At 45.1% G+C, this 22,144-nt stretch overlaps 3 protein-coding genes across 3 annotated transcripts in view; 1 reads left to right on the top strand and 2 right to left on the bottom strand.

The window, feature by feature from the left end:
* The window catches only part of mylka (myosin, light chain kinase a), a 70,631-nt gene extending 61,609 nt beyond the window's left edge, over window positions 1-9,022 (bottom strand). Inside the window, exons 1-2 of the mRNA XM_072397653.1 lie at window positions 8,866-9,022; window positions 2,314-2,477 (exon numbers count right to left, since the gene is read on the bottom strand). Coding sequence (XP_072253754.1) covers window positions 2,314-2,427 — 114 coding nt within the window. The 5' untranslated portion in view covers window positions 2,428-2,477; window positions 8,866-9,022. The remainder of the gene's footprint in view (window positions 1-2,313; window positions 2,478-8,865) is intronic.
* The window catches only part of LOC140319808 (uncharacterized), a 481,384-nt gene that overhangs the window by 410,595 nt on the left and 48,645 nt on the right, over window positions 1-22,144 (top strand). The gene's annotated exons all lie outside the window — the stretch shown is intronic.
* LOC140319802 (heat shock 70 kDa protein 12A-like) lies at window positions 12,495-16,509 on the bottom strand. The gene is made up of 4 exons (XM_072397589.1): window positions 16,197-16,509; window positions 15,504-15,728; window positions 15,257-15,428; window positions 12,495-13,530 (listed from the first exon to the last, which is right to left on the bottom strand). The coding sequence occupies exons 1-4, from the start codon at window positions 16,476-16,478 to the stop codon at window positions 12,500-12,502; spliced, it is 1,710 nt and encodes a 569-aa protein (XP_072253690.1). The 5' UTR covers window positions 16,479-16,509; the 3' UTR covers window positions 12,495-12,499.

The following is a 22,144-nucleotide window of genomic DNA, read 5'->3' as shown; positions in this document are numbered from 1 at the left end:
TAGCCTGTGGATCAGACCGATTTCTGTAAAAGCTGAGGCTGACCGGAACATTCAGGGAAGAATAAAGAGAATATTGCACTTGTTCAACCTTCATGAGACAGTAAAGAGCTTTGATGATGTGTGAGGTGACAACATTCAGCTCACATTTACATGAAAGGCTGCATCTTAGAAACGGTCCGGTGTTTCCTAAAGGAGATCCTTAAGGAAGCGTCGGAGCTCCTTTCTCTCATGAAGGACGGTCCGGTGTTTCCTAAAGGAGATCCTTAAGGAAGCGTCAGAGCTCCTTTCTCTCATGAAGGACGGTCCGGTGTTTCCTAAAGGAGATCCTTAAGGAAGCGTCGGAGCTCCTTTCTCTCATAAAGGACGGTCCGGTGTTTCCTAAAGGAGATCCTTAAGGAAGCGTCAGAGCTCCTTTCTCTCCTGAAGGACGGTCCGGTGTTTCCTAAAGGAGATCCTTAAGGAAGCGTCGGAGCTCCTTTCTCTCAGGAAGGACGGTCCGGTGTTTCCTAAAGGAGATCCTTAAGGAAGCGTCGGAGCTCCTTTCTCTCCTGAAGGACGGTCCGGTGTTTCCTAAAGGAGATCCTTAAGGAAGCGTCGGAGCTCCTTTCTCTCAGGAAGGACGGTCCGGTGTTTCCTAAAGGAGATCCTTAAGGAAGCGTCGGAGCTCCTTTCTCTCAGGAAGGACGGTCCGGTGTTTCCTAAAGGAGATCCTTAAGGAAGCGTCGGAGCTCCTTTCTCTCCTGAAGGACGGTCCGGTGTTTCCTAAAGGAGATCCTTAAGGAAGCGTCGGAGCTCCTTTCTCTCAGGAAGGACGGTCCGGTGTTTCCTAAAGGAGATCCTTAAGGAAGCGTCGGAGCTCCTTTCTCTCAGGAAGGACGGTCCGGTGTTTCCTAAAGGAGATCCTTAAGGAAGCGTCGGAGCTCCTTTCTCTCAGGAAGGACGGTCCGGTGTTTCCTAAAGGAGATCCTTAAGGAAGCGTCGGAGCTCCTTTCTCTCAGGAAGGACGGTCCGGTGTTTCCTAAAGGAGATCCTTAAGGAAGCGTCGGAGCTCCTTTCTCTCAGGAAGGACGGTCCGGTGTTTCCTAAAGGAGATCCTTAAGGAAGCGTCGGAGCTCCTTTCTCTCCTGAAGGACGGTCCGGTGTTTCCTAAAGGAGATCCTTAAGGAAGCGTCGGAGCTCCTTTCTCTCCTGAAGGACGGTCCGGTGTTTCCTAAAGGAGATCCTTAAGGAAGCGTCGGAGCTCCTTTCTCTCCTGAAGGACGGTCCGGTGTTTCCTAAATGAGATCCTTAAGGAAGCGTCGGAGCTCCTTTCTCTCAGGAAGGACGGTCCGGTGTTTCCTAAAGGAGATCCTTAAGGAAGCGTCGGAGCTCCTTTCTCTCAGGAAGGACGGTCCGGTGTTTCCTAAAGGAGATCCTTAAGGAAGTGTCGGAGCTCCTTTCTCTCATGAAGGATGGTCCGGTGTTTCCTAAAGGAGATCCTTAAGGAAGCGTCGGAGCTCCTTTCTCTCAGGAAGGACGGTCCGGTGTTTCCTAAAGGAGATCCTTAAGGAAGCGTCGGAGCTCCTTTCTCTCAGGAAGGACGGTCCGGTGTTTCCTAAAGGAGATCCTTAAGGAAGCGTCGGAGCTCCTTTCTCTCAGGAAGGACGGTCCGGTGTTTCCTAAAGGAGATCCTTAAGGAAGCGTCGGAGCTCCTTTCTCTCATGAAGGACGGTCCGGTGTTTCCTAAAGGAGACCCTTAAGGAAGCGTCGGAGCTCCTTTCTCTCATGAAGGACGGTCCGGTGTTTCCTAAAGGAGATCCTTAAGGAAGCGTCGGAGCTCCTTTCTCTCAGGAAGGACGGTCCGGTGTTTCCTAAAGGAGATCCTTAAGGAAGCGTCGGAGCTCCTTTCTCTCAGGAAGGACGGTCCGGTGTTTCCTAAAGGAGATCCTTAAGGAAGCGTCGGAGCTCCTTTCTCTCAGGAAGGACGGTCCGGTGTTTCCTAAAGGAGATCCTTAAGGAAGCGTCGGAGCTCCTTTCTCTCCTGAAGGACGGTCCGGTGTTTCCTAAAGGAGATCCTTAAGGAAGCGTCGGAGCTCCTTTCTCTCCTGAAGGACGGTCCGGTGTTTCCTAAAGGAGATCCTTAAGGAAGCGTCGGAGCTCCTTTCTCTCAGGAAGGACGGTCCGGTGTTTCCTAAAGGAGATCCTTAAGGAAGCGTCGGAGCTTCCTTAATGTTGTGGCTGCACCATGGTGTTGGGTGATCCGGTCCCTCAGACCCAGCAGCATCAGAGGGCCATGCTGGTGAGATGAAGCTCTGTGGGTAACAGGTGTCTCACCTTGCCCTCCAGTCGGGCGTCTCCCCCCAGGATGACACGGACATTGCGGGGAGGCAGGATGAAGGCTGGAGGCTCGCTGCCGTGGGAACCGCATCCTGCTGATGAACCCGTCATCTTGCAGACCGAGGGGGGGGGGTGACACCAGTCGAACGTCACTCATCGTGCTGTGAGGGAGAGAGAGAGAAATCAAGAAGAAAAGAGACAAAAACATCATGAAAGCCATGAAGACGTGATCAGCTGATCAGTGAACACATCAGCATGTGACTGGTCTCCTTCCTTCAGCCTCAGTTCAGTTCAGCAGTTAAAGGTTCAGCCTCCTGATGCCTGAGCTGGTGTTCTCCATCAGGGCGGCTTGGTTTGGTCCAGCTGCTCCCAAACATCTGGGGGTGGGCAGGATATTTGTCTGAATGTGAAATGGAGCGGCAGCTGAATCACGGTTTAAAAAGTGTTGGTTATCTGGATGTTTTCTGAGCAAACAGCAGCTGTTCGCTCTGCTGCTGCCTTAAAAGGATTCAAAGCCTTTCACACTTACTAAATCCACCAGACCTGTGTGTTTAAAACAGCATTTTATCTAAAAGTCGACCTCCTCTTCCTTTAAGAGTGTGTTTCTGGCTTTAAATCTCAGATGCTTCAGCCACAGAACAGCAAAGCTCCACCTGAAACAACACCATCAGCTGCTTGCTTTGGTTCAAACGTCTCCCTGCTGAGGACCAACAGCCGGACATTCCTGTTGCTGTCTGGTACCGCAGGTTCTGAACACACAAACGGGCCGAGATACTCAGGGTTTGAGTCAGAGATCAGGATTACAGACCAACAAAAACACTCTGATCTGGAACCAAAACTGGGTTCAAGAACAGGTCAGGAGGTCAGGAGGTCATGAACAGGGTCATGTGAGTCAAACAGGAAGAACTCTGTCAGAACTGAAGGTCACAGCATTACTGCACAGCTCGGGTATGTCAAACCTGGACCATGTGAGCCGACAGCAAACAGCCGAGCTGACAGGGATCGATAACCCCTCACTGATAACCCTCTGTCTGGGTCTGCTGTGAGGTTGTTGACTCCGTCAGTGCGAGTCGATCCAAAACCCACCGGGAGCGACCATCTGTGCTCGTCATCAACAGAGTTCATTATCAGCAGGGAAACCGTTTCCTGAAGTTTCTCACGCCGAGCCACAGCCTTCACTTCATGCTTTTCCATAAACTCTGTTAATTATAAACTCTGCCAAACTGTCCTGCTGCAGCCACAGAAAACCAAGGCAGCAGCTTCTCAACCAGCCGAAACACTCCATGTTTCACACGAAAGGAAGTAAAACTGCAACAAAAACCTAAATCTGTCATCATTTACATTATTCAGACCAACTTCCCTGTATTCAGATCCAGACTCTGAGGCATCAACACTCTGAAAGCTGTTTCCATCGTGTTCCTTCAGCTTCCTTTAATGACTCTTTTTAATGCTTTGAACTGAGTTTTTCACAGGAATCTGAGTCCATTCCTGCTGAATCCCAGATTCCAGCTGCTCAGCAGTCCCTGGTTGTCTGGTTCTCCTCTTCATGATGCTCCAACATCTGCAGCAGGAGACAGATGTGGCCTGCAGGCAGCAGCCGAGCTCACACACTCTGTGTGTCTGAAGCTGCTGGAAGTCCTGCAGAATGAGGTCTGGCATCGTCCTGCTGAAATAACCACGGACCTCCCGGGAAAAGACGGCACCTTGATGGCAGCATCTGTCTCTCCAGAACTCCAACATCCAGCTGTGCATCAGTGGTACCTTCACCCAGATGAAGCCCTCCATGCCCTGGACTCTGCTGCAGCCCCAGACCATCACAGACGCTGCTTTAAACCTTCCTCTGAGAACAGCTGGATGCTCTTTCTCAGCAGTTTTTCCCAGAAGCAGCTGAAACGTGGACTCATCTGCCCACAGAACACGTGTCCACTGTCTTTCTGTCCCTCTGAGATGAGCTGGAGTCCAGAGAACTGGGCCGTGGTTCTGCTCAGAGCTGATATATGGCTTCCTCCTGGTGTGATGCAGCTTCAGCTCACATTTCTGGATGCAGCCGTGGACTGTGTTGAGTGGAAATGCTTTTCCCAGCTCCTCCTGAGCCCATGTGGCTGTATGGATCATGGTGGCCTGACGGTTTCTCCTGCAGTGCTGCCTGAGGGCTCCGAGCTCATCCAACAGGGCTTTCTGTCCTTGGCCTTTCCACACTGAGACTTCCCCAGACTCCCTGAATCTGTTCCCAATATCCTGCTCTGTAGATGCTGAAAGACCAAAGTTCTTTCCAGTCTGACTCTGAGGAATATTTCCTGAACTTATTGATGATTCTCTGATGGAGTTTGGCCCAAAGCGGTGAGCCACGACCCGTCCTTGTTGGAGAGGCTGAACCTTTGGTGGAAGCTGCTTTTATACCCAATCCTGACACCCTCACCTGTCAGCAGGTAACCTGCTGCTTGGAGAAGCTCCAGAAGCTGTTGCTGTAGATTCTATAAACTTTCTGTCTTTCTTTGGCTCCAGAACAGCTTTCACTGAGTTACTGCTTCAGGTTCTACTTTTGCTTCTTAATCGCTTTCTTTGGACTCTTTTGTTAAAGCAAGGTTGAAACTTAACTAGTTATAGATTCATATTTTTGCTGAATTGTTTTTAACATTTCACAACTTTTCTAAATTACATTTAAACTTTGCTTTCTGTATAATTTCCAGAAGTTTATCTTAACTCCATCAAATGTTCACTCACTGCTGCTGGATCAGGGGTTCACTTAGTTTCACACACTTCCTTTTCAACATGAATGTGTTGCGTCAGTCACTAAATATCAAACCATCACCGGTTCGTAGCTCAGTGGGAAATGACAGCTTATCTAAAGCAGCTCAAGTCTGGTTTTATGTAGAAAACAGATAAATAAATGTGGGAAAACAAGGAGGCAGCAGGAGAGATCTTATCAGATCTTATCAGATCTTATCAAACATCACAGGCTGGCTCAGAGAAACATCAGGTACATTTAAGGTGCTTTTCATGCTCGGAAGACTTCCCAGCATGCTCCAGGGCTCATCTGCGGGTTTTAATGGAGCAGATTCCTTTATGTCAGTCAACCGTTTCACAAACATCCTTCACAACTAAACACTGGCAGGCTGAGCTTCTGTTCCCCACACTCAGCCACTGCAGCGCTTCTTCCTCCGAGCAGCGGCTCATGCTGGCACCAAACAGCAGGTTTTACCCACAAAACGCTGCTTCTGAGATCAATAATAAACCTTCCAAATGAAGGAACCTGAGATCTAAAAACTGTTCAGTTTGACTGAACCAAACACAACCGCACAGCGACACATTTAAAGGCAGTCGTGTGATTCACTGACAGCAGAAACACTGCAGAATGTTCCTTTAAAGGCGGCTGGTTTACTGGCTGTGAACCGGCCGCCTTTCACTGCTCTGCTCAGTGACCAGGGGGAGAGAAAACACCGCCATGAGACCACAGACCATCCACCGCCATGAGACCACAGACCATCCACCGCCATGAGACCACAGACCATCCACCGCCATGAGACCACAGACCATCCCCCGCCATGAGACCACAGACCATCCCCCGCCATGAGACCATCCACCGCCATGAGACCATCCCCTGCCATGAGACCACAGACCATCCACCGCCATGAGACCACAGACCATCCACCGCCATGAGACCACAGACCATCCACCGCCATGAGACCACAGACCATCCACCGCCATGAGACCACAGACCATCCACCGCCATGAGACCACAGACCATCCACCGCCATGAGACCACAGACCATCCACCGCCATGAGACCACAGACCATCCACCGCCATGAGACCACAGACCATCCACCGCCATGAGACCACAGACCATCCACCGCCATGAGACCACAGACCATCCACCGCCATGAGACCATCCCCCGCCATGAGACCACAGACCATCCACCGCCATGAGACCACAGACCATCCACCGCCATGAGACCACAGACCATCCACCGCCATGAGACCACAGACCATCCACCGCCATGAGACCACAGACCATCCACCGCCATGAGACCACAGACCATCCACCGCCATGAGACCACAGACCATCCACCGCCATGAGACCATCCCCCGCCATGAGACCACAGACCATCCACCGCCATGAGACCACAGACCATCCACCGCCATGAGACCATCCACCGCCATGAGACCACAGACCATCCCCCGCCATGAGACCATCCACCGCCATGAGACCACAGACCATCCACCGCCATGAGACCACAGACCATCCCCCGCCATGAGACCACAGACCATCCACCGCCATGAGACCACAGACCATCCACCGCCATGAGACCACAGACCATCCACCGCCATGAGACCACAGACCATCCACCGCCATGAGACCACAGACCATCCACCGCCATGAGACCACAGACCATCCACCGCCATGAGACCACAGACCATCCACCGCCATGAGACCACAGACCATCCAAACATCCTGCCTCTAAGGGTTTCATGCTGTCAGTTTGGGACTCCGGCTCCTCTGGAGGACTGTTCGGAGTCTTTAATACAGAAAAATTTAACAATTTTGGGAAAAAATAAAAAAATGACTGAAACTAAGTAGGCAACGGTCTGGAAGAGGAGGCACAGCCCTAAAGTCAAGCCCAAGGTTCACCACCAACCTGTTTATTAGGGATACGAATTGTTAAGAATTTAGCAATTCCAACATGTTATTGGGATTAAAGGAACTGCATTAGGCTGGTTTAAGTCATATTTATCTGATAGATTCCAGTTTGTTCTTGTAAATGAAGAATCTTCCTCACACACCAGAGTAAGTCATGGAGTTCCTCAGGGTTCTGTGCTTGGACCGATTCTTTTTTCTTTATACATGCTTCCATTAGGTAACATTATCAGACAGCAGGGCATAAAGTTCCATTGTTATGCTGATGATACTCAGCTGTACTTATCTATGAAACCAGATGAAACCAACAGGTTGGTTTCCTTAATTTAGCAACTTTACTTGAATTAACTCTGTATGAACTGGCCAAAACTCGGTTTTAATGAATTGGATTTTAATTAGCTTGGACTGTATCTCTGAAGTGCTTTGAGATTACATTTGTTGCGATATAAAACTGAAAAGACAACTGAACTGAACCTCTTCACTTTGAACCTGATCTCAGGACCTTACTGAGTCCAGCCAAACAAAAAGGTCAGGGTTTGACTCCCAGGAAGTCTTTTCAATGATTTACAGATCTGTGCATCTCACATATTAACAGCTATTTGTACGATATTTAAAGTATGTAGTAGTAAAGCCCAAAATTAGATATTCTGAACTAAATCAAGGAGGTTTAAAATGAGGAACAATGAAATCTGTTAATTTCTCACTTCAAACAACCCTCCCGTAAAAAAAAAAAACATTTTCATAGATGCAGCTAAAGAAATGGGAACAAATGATGTGTCTTTGTGACAGGCTGCTGGTAACAAAGTGCCTAAAGATCCAGTTTAAAATGGCTTCTTTGCTAAGTTGTCTGTTCTGTGTCGACACAACACTGGTTCATCCCTTGAGTTAGGAGCCTTTTTTCTGCCTGAATGGTTCAAAGGTCAGAGTTAAGTGGCTGAACAAAGAAAAAACCTCAGGTAGAAGGTCTGGACTGAGCTACTTGTAAAAGTTTAGACCACTTTGAGCCCAAGCAGTTTAGTCCTCATTAACACATTTTTAAATCAGCTGATTTGTGAAATTATTACTTTCCAAATCACTATTATAAACATGTGAGATGCACAAATGAAGCCAGTAAATCATGATTTACATCAGAAGAGTCCAGCCGAGATTTAAAGGCCGACTTCTGATTGAAATTGATCTAATTGACCTTTTTCCAGAACATTTCATTTATCCTGTGAAACATATGGAACACGCTGATGCCTACGGGATTTATTAAAGGGAGCAGTTGAGTATAAATATATTTAAATCTGATTTCCAGCTTCAGCAGCTCCACTGAAGGCCTGTTGCTCAGAATCATGGAGGTTCTGACTGTCTTCTTCCACTTTCAGTCAACATGCTGATATTTTATAACTCATATGACCAGAGGTGTGTTACACTTTAAGCACATTTAATTTGTCCTTTGAATCTTAAATACTGAACTTCTCAGGCTGCTCGTGAGTTTCTGACCGACACCATAAAGCTGGATCCATAATGATGAAGAACTGAAAAGAATTAGCGGGAATCAGCTGGTAAACAGGACTTTAAACAGCTCCAGGTAGATCTGAAGCTGAATAACATCTACAGCTCAGACGTCTACAAAACTTTCCCTTCTGCACCGAACTGAACCGAACTTTTCTCTGGACGTCTTTTGGATGCAGTTAGACCCAAAGAGCTAAATTAGAAACTGATATTCAAACAACGACCAGCAGTTTCCAGTTTGTCAGCGAATCCCAGAAACTGCAGGTGAGCAGTTCGCCCTGACTTTGGAAGCACCGTCTCATCAGTCCGGGCTGAAAGGTGTTGGTGAAGCTGCGGGAGCCGCGCGCGGCGCCGACTCCGCGCACCAGAAAGTCTGATTAAAAAGGAGAAAAAGATGTGAAGAAGCAAGTCTGACCTGATGAAGCAGCAGAAGAACCGGCAGCAGCAGAACTCAGCAGACTGAGCAGCTTCTGTTCTCCACCTGAATAATCAGCGCATTCAGCACCGGGGCTCCTCCTCTTCCTCCTGCTGCTCCACCTCCACTTCTCCTCAGTGATCTTCTGTCTGTCAGCTGCTCCTGAAACACCGGGAGGAGGAGGAGGAGGAGGAGGAGGAGGAGGAGGAGGAGGAGGAGGAGGAGGAGGAGGAGGAGGAGGAGGAGGAGGAGGTCTGATGAAGGTTCCGTTTGTACCTACTTGTCTGGATTCATTCAGCAGGCTGATTCCTGTCAGTTTGGCGCCATCTGGTGGCCAAACATCGGCGCTGCATCAGATCCAGGACCAGCCTTTACTTCTTCTCTGGTTAAATTGCGACACCTACTGTTTAAGGTGGATTGCTGCCACTCCTCTATGCTGCAGTCTCAGTCGGACTAATAAAATAAGATAAAATAGAGAAAAAGATATTTTCAAACCCAGTTTTTCTGGTTCTGTTTTTTTCTTGTCATCCAGAGCCACTCAGTCCCAATAGATGTTTCCCTAATAACTATTTCACCCTTTGTGTCCTCGCCTCAGCTTTGATTTCTCTCATTTTTATACCTTCGACTCGTGTTGTGACTCCCAACATTTCTGCCTGACTTTGCATTATATCCATCTTCTCCTCTCTAAACTTCTATTCTGTGTGATTTTGGAGTCATCTCACCTGGACAGTTTAAAAAATCCACGATTCAAGAAAAAAAGATAAATATTTTGATGCTTTGTCTCATCAGCTTCTTTTCACCTGTTAACAAACTTCATTGTTAACTTCATTTACTTCATTTGTACATTCCACCCGGATGCCTCTAAGCAGTTCCTAGTGGAGGTGGATGCCTCTGACAGTGGTGTGGGAGCAGTGCTTTCACAGATCTCACAACAGAAGTTGCATCCTTGTGCTTATTTTTCTCGCCGGCTGTCTCCAGCTGAGCGCAACTATGATGTGGGCAACCGGGAGCTTTTAGCAGTGGTTCTGGCATTAGAAGAGTGGAGACACTGGCAGGAGGGGGCAGAAATTCCATTTGTGGTTTGGACGAACCATAGGAATTTAGCCTATCTTCAACAAGCCAAACGTCTTAATTCTCGACAGGCCAGATGGGCACTTTTTTTTAGGCCGATTTAACTTTACTCTCTCTTAAAGACCTGGTTCCCGTAATTTAAAGCCTGATGCCCTTTCCCGTCAGACAGAGAGACAGCCGTTGACTGATCCCTCTGAGCCTGTGCTCCCTCCAAGCTGTTTTGTGGGGGCGGTCCATTGGGAGGTTGAGCAGCAGGTTAAGAGGGCCCTTTCCCATTGTCCCCGTCCAGAGATCGGACCCTAACTGTTTGTTCGTCCCCGAGAACGTTAGATCTCAGGTGCTGCAGTGGGGGCACTCCTCCAGATTGGCCTGCCATCCTGGGGCGGCACGCACACTTGAGCTTATTCGACAGCGGTTCTGGTGGCCCAGGCTGGTCCGTGACACCAATCAGTTTGTGGCAGCTTGCTCCGTCTGTGCCCGAGGGAAGGCCTCGCACCAACGGCCCGCTGGCTTACTGAACCATCTCCCCATCCCCTCAAGGCCTTGGTCTCACATTGCGGTGGATTTTGTCTCTGGTCTGCCTCCTTCTGCAGGTAACTCTGTCATCCTTACTATTATCGATCATTTTTCTAAGGCTGCGCATTTTGTACCACTGTCGAAGCTCCCTTCTGCTCTAGAGACTGCTGAGCTCTTAGTTCACCATGTTTTTGATCTCCATGGTATCCCCATGGACATAGTTTCTGATCGGGGGCCCCAGTTTTCTTCAAGGTTTGGCGAGCATTCTGTGGAGCATTGGGGGCGAGGGTTAGTCTATCGTCTGGGTACCATCCTCAGTCAAACGGCCAGACAGAACGGGCCAACCAGGACCTGGAGGCCGCTTTAAGATGTGTGTGTGCACGTAACCCGTCCTCCTGGAGTGTTCAGCTACCGTGGGTGGAGTATGCTCATAACAGTCTCTCCACATCTGCTACTGGTATGTCGCCATTCATGGTGATGTATGGTTTTCAACCCCCTTCGTTCCCTTCCCAGGAGGATGATGTGTCCGTCCCTTCTGTTCAGGAACACTTGCGACGGGTTTGCAGAGTGTGGCTCGGGCTGCTTTAGTTAGGTCCGCTGCCAGGAACCGACTGTTGGCGGACCGTCAGATGTTCTTAAGAACGTTTTAGACCACAGCGTTAAGAAACTCAATCATAAATGTTTTGTAACACAGAGTATGGTGTCTCTCACAGCCCACTATGTGCTATTGCTTTTTTGAGGTAAATTAAGGGATTAGAAATAATTCTACATCAATGATCTTTTCCGAACCCGAACCAAGTGAATTTCACACATAACTTTGACCAAAAAAGGATGTTTCCTGAGCACTTTTGTTGCCTTAACTGAACCAAACAATGAGTGAGAGCACACCTGCCTAATCTGCTTAATGGTTTCAAGAAACCTAGTGTAAAATGGCAACGTGAGAAACTTTTGAGATGGTAGGTATCACTTTTGTTTAGAAATGTAAACTGTCGCTGAGCACCGTCTCCTCACAGCAGGAAGGTTCCTGGTTCTAATCTCAGCTGAGTTCTTTCTGTTTGGAATGTGCATGTTCCTACATGTGTGGGTTCTCTCTGGGTTCCCTGGCTTCCTCCCACCATCCAAAAACATGCATGTTACATGAACCAGTGATTCTAAATGGAGTCTAACAAGGTTGTTTGTCTCTGTGTCGGACCTGTGAACGACTGAAGACCTGCCCAAGTGCACCTGCCTCAGGTGGATGAAGTGGCTATGGAAATGGGATGGATGGGTGACAGAATGACCAGTAAGTGGGTTGTTTTATATAAAGAATCCTCAGTGTTTGTTTGAAAGACATTCAGAGAAGTTCATGTGGGAGAGATTCAGGGTGTGGACTGGTTTTAGGTTAATCACTATGGTGATATCTACTGGGAGACGAGTCTGTTGGCAAGAAAAAGCACAGAAACAAAACTAAAGATATGAAATAAATGTTTTATTAATTCCTTCAACAAGGTATGTTAAAATAATTCAGAAACACATTGGTCTTCATCAGCATGTTGTGAAACTTGGCATCTATATAAATTCTTAAATTAAAACCATATGGTACATATTCAAAGTTGTATTGTCCAAATGATTAGTAGTTTGATTGAATTATTTATTCACATCCCTATAAAACTGCATCCTTGGAAATCTCCTCTGAATACAAGAAAACAGAGTCGCTCAGTTATAGATCCTGAAAGTCCAGGAACTGCATCATGATACACATTTGACCTCTTCAACAACAAATCCCTCGTGAATATACGATATTTAACTGCTTCACAAACTAAGGACAGACCAAATGGAGCAAACCAGTTTCCCCAGTAAGTGGAGGGTTTGTACTCAAACATATCAACAAGAAAATAATAAAGATGAAAGAGTCTTTCAGATTAGTCATTTGCATGTCCAGACTACCGAGGATGGTCTGAGCGGTCCCTACAAGTTCTAAGCACAGCAGCATGACCAGAATCAGCAGTTAGAAACCCTAACTGCTGATTCTGGGGAAGGTTTTGGTTTAACGGCACATCAGGCCTCTTCATGGCTTGGTCAGGAAGTCGATCTTGATTGTTTTCTTTGATTTTGACACTGAGTTGGTGCCTGTTGCTGTTATCTCTGTTGAGCCAAACTTGACTTCCAATTTGACTTTACGGTTCCTGCCTCCACTGGTATTCGGCATGTCAACATCAAATGATCCAACTTCTTCTATTCCCCAGTCATCGATATATTTAGCATTTTTTCTCTCTGTGCGATAAAACGTTAGTTTCATGCTTGTCTGATCTGGTTCAACTGGATATAAGAAGTGCTCCCTGGTTTCATTCCAACCCACATCCTCACCTATCGATACCAGTTTCAAGAAAATATCGGCACAGAAGTCGCAACCATTAGCTGTGTATTTCTTTTCTGCTTTATGCTGGGACTCATCAAACTTGACACAGATGGCAATGCCATAAGTATAGGCACTTTTCCGAGATGCCACCAGCTCTGGGTTTCTTCCAAACTTTACTGCCCCGTTCACAATGGCCTCCTGAGCTCTGGCAGGACACAGAAGTTTACATCTTCTACCGAACTGTTTAGCAATGTGTTGCCGCAGTATATGGCTCCCAGCATAGCCTCCCACCAACAGAATGTACTCGATGCTAAAATCTTTCTTGAGGATTTCTTTGAGGCTCTTGGTGATGCCCTGCAGACTCTCAGCAAAGAAAGACCTCATTTTCTCTTTTGAGATTTTGATTGAACCATCATTCCAGGTTGCACCTGGCACCGGTTCAAAGAACTTTTCTATGTCTTTGTTTTTCTGAGCCAGCTTTCCCAGGTTATATGGGCAGCTGAACTGAACATCTTCATCTACCTGTTTGAGACGAGTAAAATCATACATCAGTTTCTGGACCTCACTTGGATAATTTTTTTCATATTCATCCCAGACACCATCACAGAATATTTCTTTGAGAAACTCTTTGAATTTTCTGTCGACATTTTGTCCACCCTGATCATTTCCAGAGGCCTTGTCCAGCTCCTTCAGGGCTCCTCCTTCCTGGACTTCATGCACTGTGATGTCAATAGTTCCACCTGCAACAGACAGAGGAAGTGATTCCAACTGTATCCTCCTGCTGTATCTGACAATCATTTCAAACACATTTTACTTTAAGTTTTATGTCAAACCAAAAATACTTTGGCCCTGATGGAGCTTTTAGAGGCTTTTCCATAAATGTTTCAGTTTACCCGTCAGAGGGTAACATTTCGAGTGGACTGTCCTTAAGTAATATCCGCAGTCTCGTTCTTTCGGTCACTATCTCGTGATTATAACGTAGATTGACCGGTAAATCGAGAGCTTTTCCTTCCTGCTTAGCTCCTTTATCACCACAAAAGGCCGATGCATCACTGCTGACGACACACTGATCCGTCTGTTAATCTCCCGCTGCATTCATCCTTCACTCACTTCCATCAAAGGTTGCTAGAAACTTGGGTGTCATGATTGATGATAATGATAATAATGATGCAGTCTGATTAAAAAGGTTTGCATTAGGCCATGGACTGCTGGTTGCATAGAGAAAAGGCTGAAGCTTAACCCACATGATTGATGACCAACTAACCTTCAAAGATCACGTTACCTCGGTTTCTCCTTCGTGTCGCTTTGCATTACTGAACATAAGAAAGATCAGACCATACCTGACCCAACATGCCCCCCAGCTCCTGCTGCAGGCCATGGTCATCTCCCGCCTTGACTCCTGCAACGCTCTCCTAACTGGTTTCCTAACTGGTCTCCTAACTGGTCTCCTAACTGGTCTCCTAACTGGTCTCCTAACTGGTCTCCTAACTGGTTTCCTAACTGGTCTCCTAACTGGTCTCCTGGCTGGTCTCCTAACTGGTCTCCTAACTGGTCTCCTAACTGGTCTCCTAACTGGTTTCCTAACTGGTCTCCTAACTGGTCTCCTGGCTGGTCTCCTAACTGGTCTCCTAACTGGTCTCCTAACTGGTTTCCTAACTGGTCTCCAGCCTGTGAAACCTCTGCAGATGGTCCAGAACGCGGCGGTGCGTCTGGTCTTGGATCAGCCTAAAAGAACACGTCCCCCCTCTGTTCATTGAGCTCCTCTGGCTGCCCTTAGCCGCCCGCATCAGATCCAAGTCCCTGATGTTAGCTACAAAGAGCTTAATGGAGCGGCTCCATCTACTTGAATGCTCTTGCAAAGGCTTCTGTCCCAACTGGGTCCCTCCGTTGGTCCCAGGATTGTCGTCTAGCAGCTCCTACACCACGCCTAAGACAATCCAAACTCTGTTCATGTGTCGTCCCACGATGGTGGAATGACCTACCGAGCGCTACCAGAACAGGGGCGTCCCTGTCTATCTTCAAGAAGCTCCTGAAAACCCAGCTCTTCAGAGAGCATCTCCTATCCCAGCACTTACCTTGTACTTCCCTCCCCCCTCTATCTCTGCACTTTATCTTTCTGCTCTTCCTTCTATGCCTGCACCCTATCTCTACTCTGTCCCCTCTGACAGAGTCGGACTCCTGGGTTCCTTCTATGTAGCTTATTGATAGCTTTTTATAAAGCTGTTATATCTTCATTTGTAAGTCTCTTTGGATCAAAGAGCTGAAAATGTGATGCTGTGACATTCCTTTTCTTGACTAATCTGTACAAATCTTGATGCTTTAGCCTTTATCAGTACATGATCTGTGGAGCTGGACACTCCCATCTGGACAAACCTCTCCTGGTTTGGCTGATGGCAAACAATAAACCTTTTCAAAGCCTATATGGAAACAAGCCTCTGTCCAAATGTTAAGTGTTCAGTACTTTACCTCCACAGTCAACAACAATGTACTGAGTTCCTGGAGATTCATCCAGTGCATCTCTGTCATGGTTCTGTGTGATGAAGCCATCAGCTGGAAGCTTCTTACACCAGACTGAGGCTGCCTCTGGTTCCAGTGCAATGACCAGTTTGTGTTCATTTCCTTCTGTCACGATACCTGCCTGGAAGAGAAATGGCAGCTCTCATTGCTGTGAGCAGTTCAGAGCCTCAGTGCTCTCTAAAGAACATGAAGTTACCTCAGTTGCAGCCTCTCTCATGAACTGCTTTGCTGAAGGATCCCAGATGGCAGGTACAGTCAGCACCCAGGTGAAGTCTGAGGCGAGGAACTTCATTCCTGCTGTGCTGGCGCTGATGGTTTTCAGTGCGTCGTCCTTCAGGAATCTCAGTGATTCTGTGAACACTTTCAGGGCTGTCATTGACTTCCCGTTGGCAGCTTTGATCTTCACATTCCTGTTGAGTTTCTAGAGATAAGTGGGAAGATGTTATTGCTTCTATAATGATTTGCAAAACTTTAAAGCCGTCTCAGTCAAACTGAATCACAGTTAACATGTCGGCTCAAACAGTGCTTCACTTTAGTATTAATGCATATATTTTGCTGCTCTGTTTATCGTGTTGTGATCATGTTTATGCATTTAGCAGCTTTTATCCAAAGCATATAGATAGGCAGATAGGGGGTCTTGCCTAAGGACTACCTTTCATGCAGGGATTTGAACCCAGATCTCCCACATGAAAGGTGGGAATCATACCACTAAACTGTCCCGTTCTACAGAAAGATCAGTTAAGAAAGATTATAGCCACATGTTATGGAGGACACTCCATGTAACTCCTTCTATGGAACCTAACCAGAAGTTTATCAGTAGTTTGATTTAATTTACATTAAAGACAATTTCTTATTAAGGATCTCTGGAAGTTATTTGATATTTACTTACTGTGCCGTACAGAGCCATCTTGAAGTTTTCAAAGAAATAAAGTTTCTTTGCCTCTTCCCCACGCACATTGATGTATTGTGTTTTGGCTTCATAGCCAAACTTGATGGCTTCTTCATGCTCATTGAACAGAATGCAGGTCGGAGCCTTTGGGGTGTCCAGTCCGAGCTCTTTTCCCCACTTCTTCATAATGGGATCAATTTCTTTCTCTTTTGAAGCAATTGAGTAAGCATACCCACTGAATGCAGTACCAAAGTCTATAGCTATAATAAATGATTCATCCATTGTCAAAACAGGTCCAGCTGGTCGCGGTGAGGAAACTAAAGTGCCTGCTGCAGCAGTAACATCAGCGTTTTAACTCTCTCTCTAAGCTCCGCCTCCAAGTGTGATTGCATGGCACCATCATCACACACTTGAGATTAAAACATGAAATCATAATGAGATCCTATTGGTCATGGAGTGTAGACCTCTGGAAACTGTGTAGTTCTTTAATAAAACAGGTAAAGTCATTATGTGGACGACTAATGATTTTATATTCTTGGCAACTTTGTGCAACTTTCCAGCTTTCTGACTTCAAAGTGCATAGATGGGAGAGTAACTTTTAGAAACTGTGGTTCTTTGGCTTATCCATCAGCACACGATAGATGTTTCAATGTAAAACAACTAAACAGACAAGATGTAGACTGAGTATCAGTGAACTTTAAGGTTCTGGGAACTATAAGGATGAGTCCTGGGGGTGGCATTTGAACAAGATTTGCACTGAAACAGCAGGGCGAATTGTCCTTTTAAATGTTACTTTTTACTTTTACACTGAAAATAAATTTCAGAGCATGTGATTTTTTTCACTTCTACCAGCAGTAAATGAGTTGAATTAGTATGTGCACCTTTATCAAAGTCTGTTTCTAAAGAAGAGAGCATGTAATTATGTGAAGAAGGAAGTTACCAGACTGGAGCAACCACTTTGTGACTGAATCACCTGCATATTTAATTGCACATACCAGTCTGTGAGGTGATGGTGCCGCCTGCACCAAAGGAAACATTTTCATGTCCTTTTTCCACACAACTTAAGTCCAATCTGACATAATGGGGGAAGGAAACTGTTCAGTTGCTTAAGGAAGCTTCTCACATCGTTCACTGTGCCAAACATTAAAGTCTTTCAGTCTCCTGATGTTAATCTGACTCATACCTGCTCAACTTTTCACTGAAGCATCAAACAAGGTGACTGCTTTAGCTTTTTTCATTTGTGCACATGGACAGGATGACTCCAAAAGTTGTTTGTTCTTATCAGTTTATGTTTGGTAACTTATTTAAAACGTTACTTGAATGTAACATTTCATGCTTCCATGCAACAGTCTTGATCCAACCCACATTTCTTTATACAGATCCAGGAAACAGGAACATGTTCAAACAAAAATGTAAACCATCCACTGAAACATCCAAAGTGGCTCAGTGGCTGATGTCACGATCCTTGTTGTTTTTGTAGTTTTCTGGTTTAGTTTTGTGTTCTGGTTTTCTCGTTTCTAGGCTGTTTAGTTTCCTGTGAGTTTAACTTGTCATTTCCTGTTTCCCTCAGTTCCCTGTCAGTCTCCAGCTCCTCCGCCATCTCCCGTGCTAATTCCCCTGGTGTTTCATATCAGTAATCATCCTCTCCACAGTATTTAGTCTCCTGTTTTGTTCTCAGTCTTTGTCAGATCCTTGCCTTCACCCCTGCTGTCATTAGTATTCCTTCCGAGTGTTGCAGAGTTTAGTTTTGTTATCTTCCAAGTGCATTTTCTAGTTGCTTAGTTTTAGTTTTTTCCAGCATTGCTGTGATTTTTTATTTCCTCCAATAAACCTTTTGAGTTTACTTCTGGCTGCTGTCTGTGCATCTGGGTCCTGCTCCTTCGCCTCCACTGCCCCCGAAACCGTGACAGCCGGGTAATAAGATGAGACTAGACCAACCCAGGACTGAGACTGAACAATACTGGATGAGAGTATGGGAGAGAGAGACATCATAACACCAATGCTCCATGGCTAGTGGAACTGAGGGTTTACCGCAGGAAACTTATTGAACAGGAACCAATGACCATCACAGTGGCAGATATCCAAGACAGGGTTTGACTGCACCGGTACACAACTACTGGCTAAAAAAACTAACACTCCATGAATGCTCAGCAGCACAAAATAACCAGATGCTACTGGATGGAATACACCCAGACTGGTTAACCTCAGGTCAGACAATCTTAATAATAAAAGATTGGGCAGTTCCAACCAACTCCAGGCCAATAATCTACCGAGCAGATGTTCAGGACTGCTGTCAATACCTTGGGGTCCCACAGGCAAATGCTAACAATGAAAAGGCTGCAAGGATATCAGCCACAAAAAGGACCTACAAAGAGTAAGGCAGGTCCCGAAGAGTCAGTTCAATGGGAAGAACACAGTTATGTCCTGCCAGTCATCAGATACCCTGCTGGAGGGTTTCACCCATTGTTCAGCACCCTGAGATTGTACACAGAGAAAGAAGGTCTGGAGATACTGAGCGTCATCGCCACTCTCCAGGACGAAACAATGAAGATCCAACAAATCAAGAAGATGGCCATCAGTGATGAACTGCTAAGTGAGACTCTCAGGTAGATGAAACCCAGGAAAGGGGAGGAGGAGAAACCATCATGGAAGGATAAGACTCTGTCCAGCATGTACCTCCATCAGACAGAAGAAGTAGCTGATATCGAGAAGTCCCAAAGGCAAAGTGGGAGATATCTCCAACGGTGGTGGAAAATGACAGAGCTAAGATTCTGTGGGACTTCCAGATCCAGACTGACAAACAGGTGATGTCCAACCAATCAGACACTGTGGTGGTCAACATACTGCAGAAGAAGGCAGCAGTGAGAGATGGAGCAATTTCAGGTGACAGCAACATCAAGAAGAAGGAACGTGAGAAGCTGCAAAAATACTAAGAGCTGAAAGAGGAAGTTGAAAAGATGTGGGAAGTGAAGGCAACATTGGTACCTCTGGTAATCAAGGCCTTGACCCCCAGACCGAGATGGTGGCTCCAACAGATACCAGGAACAATATCCGTAAACTCTGTCCAGGAGAATGTAGTTTTAGGGGCAGTTTTTAGATTCACAAGAAGGGCAAGCGAGAAGTTTTATTCTTAAAATTGTTAAATATAAAAAATGAATTAAAAATACTGCAGATAATTTTCTAATTGTTTCATCTAAAAGCCAATGCTTTGCCTCAATATATTTAAAACCTCTAATGGAGAGAATTTTAGTAATTTTAACTAGTTAGTAGTTTAATTTAGCATATTTATTGTTTTATTTCTTACTTTTCAGGCAGTCCTTTTTTATAAGGTTTTACTTGGTGTTGTTTTTGCTTTTAGATGTACTTAATCTGTTTTAGTTTTCTTTTCTTATTTGTGGTATGTCCTGTCCTGTGATGGTCAAATGTGCTTGTTTTAAACGTGCTTTATAAATACATTTGATGTGATTTGATCTGATTATGTGACAGTTTCACAAAATCCAGTGAGACAGCATTCCTACAGTTATTATCGCGTCAACATGCATGAGAAAGAAACCGAAATGCATGTCTTAGGAGATAAATCAGTAGATTAAGTCTCATGACAGTTTCTTGGACCTCGGCTAGAATGTGTTTGTGAATCTTTACTTTTAGTTTCGTGAAAGTTGAATGAGCCAATACATACGCATATATGTCAAATCCAATTAATTCATTTAAAAATAAATCCAATTCATTCATTCAAAGCTAATTCAAAAACAATTTCCTTGCTAAGGAAACCAACATATCTAAAACCTCGAATGGAGAGAATTTTAGTATTTTTAAAACTCTTAAGCATATTTATTGTTTTATTTCTTACTTTTCAGGAAGTCCTTTTTTATTAGGTTTTACATGGCGTTGTTTTTGCTTTTAGATGTACTTAATCTGTTTTAGTTTTCTTTTCTTATTTGTGGTATGTCCTGTCCTGTGATGGTCAAATGTGCTTGTCTTAAACGTGCTTTATAAATACATTTGATGTGATTTGATCTGATTATGTGACAGTTTCACAAAATCCAGTGAGACAGCATTCCTACAGTTATTATCGCGTCAACATGCATGAGAAAGAAACCGAAATGCATGTCTTAGGAGATAAATCAGTAGATTAAGTCTCATGACAGTTTCTTGGACCTCGTTAAGAATGTGTTTGTGAATCTTTAGTTTCGCGAAAGTTAAATGAGCCAATGCATACGTGTATATGTCAAATCGAATTAATGAATTGAGAGCCAATTCAAAAACAATTTTCTAGCTAAGGACACCAACATATCTAAAAACCTCTAATGGAGAGAATTTTAGTATTTTTTAACACTCTTTAGCATATTTTGTTTTATTTCTTACTTTCCAAGGAAGTCCTTCAAGTTTTACTTGGCTTAAATTGCACCTAAACTTCTCTTCAGTCCAATCCCCCTTCCTGAGTGTGCACGAGGTGATGTGGAGAGAAAAAACTCCCTTTTAACAGGAAGACTATAGGTTTATCAGAAAGGAAAGTTTCAGCCTGATCTTAAAGGTAGAGAGGGTGTCTGCTTCCTGAAGCCAAACTGGCAGCTGGTTCCACAGAGAGGGGCCTGATAACTGAAGGCTCTGCCTCCCATTCTGCTTTTAGGGGCCTGATAACTGAAGGCTCTGCCTCCCATTCTGCTTTTAGAAACTCTGGGAACCACAAGGAAACCTGCAGCCTGAGAGCAAAGTGCTCTGTTGGGGAAATATCCAACTGTGAGATCTTTAAGATATGATGGAGCTCGGTCATTAAGAGCTTTATATGTGAGGAGAAGAATCTTAAATTCTATTCTGAATTTAACAGGGAGCCAATGAAGAGAAGCTAAAACTGGAGAAACATGATCTCTGCTGTTAGATCTCATCAGAACTCTGGCTGCAGCATTTTGGATCAGCTGGAGGCTTTTCAGAGAATATGTGGGACAGCCCAATAATAAAGAATTACAGTAGTCCAATCTTGAAGTAACTAATGTATAATGATACAGCTGAGTATTGCTAATGGAATCGTGTATAAAGTGAAAAGAATAGGTCCAAGCACAGAACCCTGAGGAACTCCATCACTTACTCTCGTGTGTGAGGAAGATTCTTCATTTACAAGAACAAACTGGAACAAAGTCTGAGGTACATATCCTGTCAACAAAGACAGATTGATCAAATCCAATATGGAAGTGTCAATTAAGGAGAAAACCTCCTTGAACAGTCTGGTTGGGATTGGGTCTAAAATACAAGTTGATGGTTTAGAAGAGACTATTGCTGTTGTTAGCTCAAAGACATCAACTGGGCAGAAGCCTTCTAAATACAAATCAGGTTCTAAAGATACTTCTAAAGCTGCTCTACTTGATGATACATCAGTGATAATAGTGGGAAGGATTCCATCAATCTTCTCTCTGACAGAAATAATTTTATTGATCAAGAATCTCATGAAATCATCACTGCTGAGAGTTAAAGGAATACATGGCTCAACAGAGCTCAGACTCTTTGTCAGCCTGGCAACAGCGCTGAAGAGAAACCTGGGATTATTCTTATTCTCTTCTATCAATAATGAATAATAGGCAGTTCTACCTTTACGAAGTGCTTTCTTATACGTTATTAAACTATCTTTCCAGACTAATTGAGACTCTTCTAAATTAGAGGAACGCCACTGTCTCTCCAGCTTTCTTGTAGTCTGCTTTAAAGCAGCTGTGAATTATACCAAGGAGCCAACCTCTTCTGACTGATTACCTTCCTTTTCAGAGGGGCAACATCGTCCAGTGTTGTACGCATTGAAGCTATAGTGCTGTCAACAGGAGAGTCAAGTTCTACTGGAATAAAATTTAGGTAGCCGTCCTCTGTCATATCTGCACATGGCAGTGAAGAAAAGGATGATGAAATCAACTCTTTAAATCTGGTTACAGCATTCTCTGACAGACACCTTCTATATGTAAAAT

This window comes from Leuresthes tenuis, unplaced genomic scaffold (genome assembly GCF_036924035.1).
Source record: "Leuresthes tenuis unplaced genomic scaffold, fLeuTen1.0.hap1 SCAF_12, whole genome shotgun sequence".
Taxonomy (NCBI): domain Eukaryota; kingdom Metazoa; phylum Chordata; class Actinopteri; order Atheriniformes; family Atherinopsidae; genus Leuresthes; species Leuresthes tenuis.
Note: the sequence above shows the minus strand (reverse complement) of the source record. Positions and strands in the feature narration are given on the sequence as shown.

Excerpts from the sequence above, each read along its gene's own strand:
- LOC140319802 (XM_072397589.1), bottom strand. The coding sequence starts at position 16,478 with ATGGATGAATCATTTATTATAGCTATAGACTTTGGTACTGCATTCAGT. Across the intron at positions 15,429-15,503 it reads TGAGAGAGGCTGCAACTGAG|GCAGGTATCGTGACAGAAGG; the intron begins GTAACTTCATGT and ends TTTCTCTTCCAG. Across the intron at positions 13,531-15,256 it reads CATTGTTGTTGACTGTGGAG|GTGGAACTATTGACATCACA; the intron begins GTAAAGTACTGA and ends TGTCTGTTGCAG.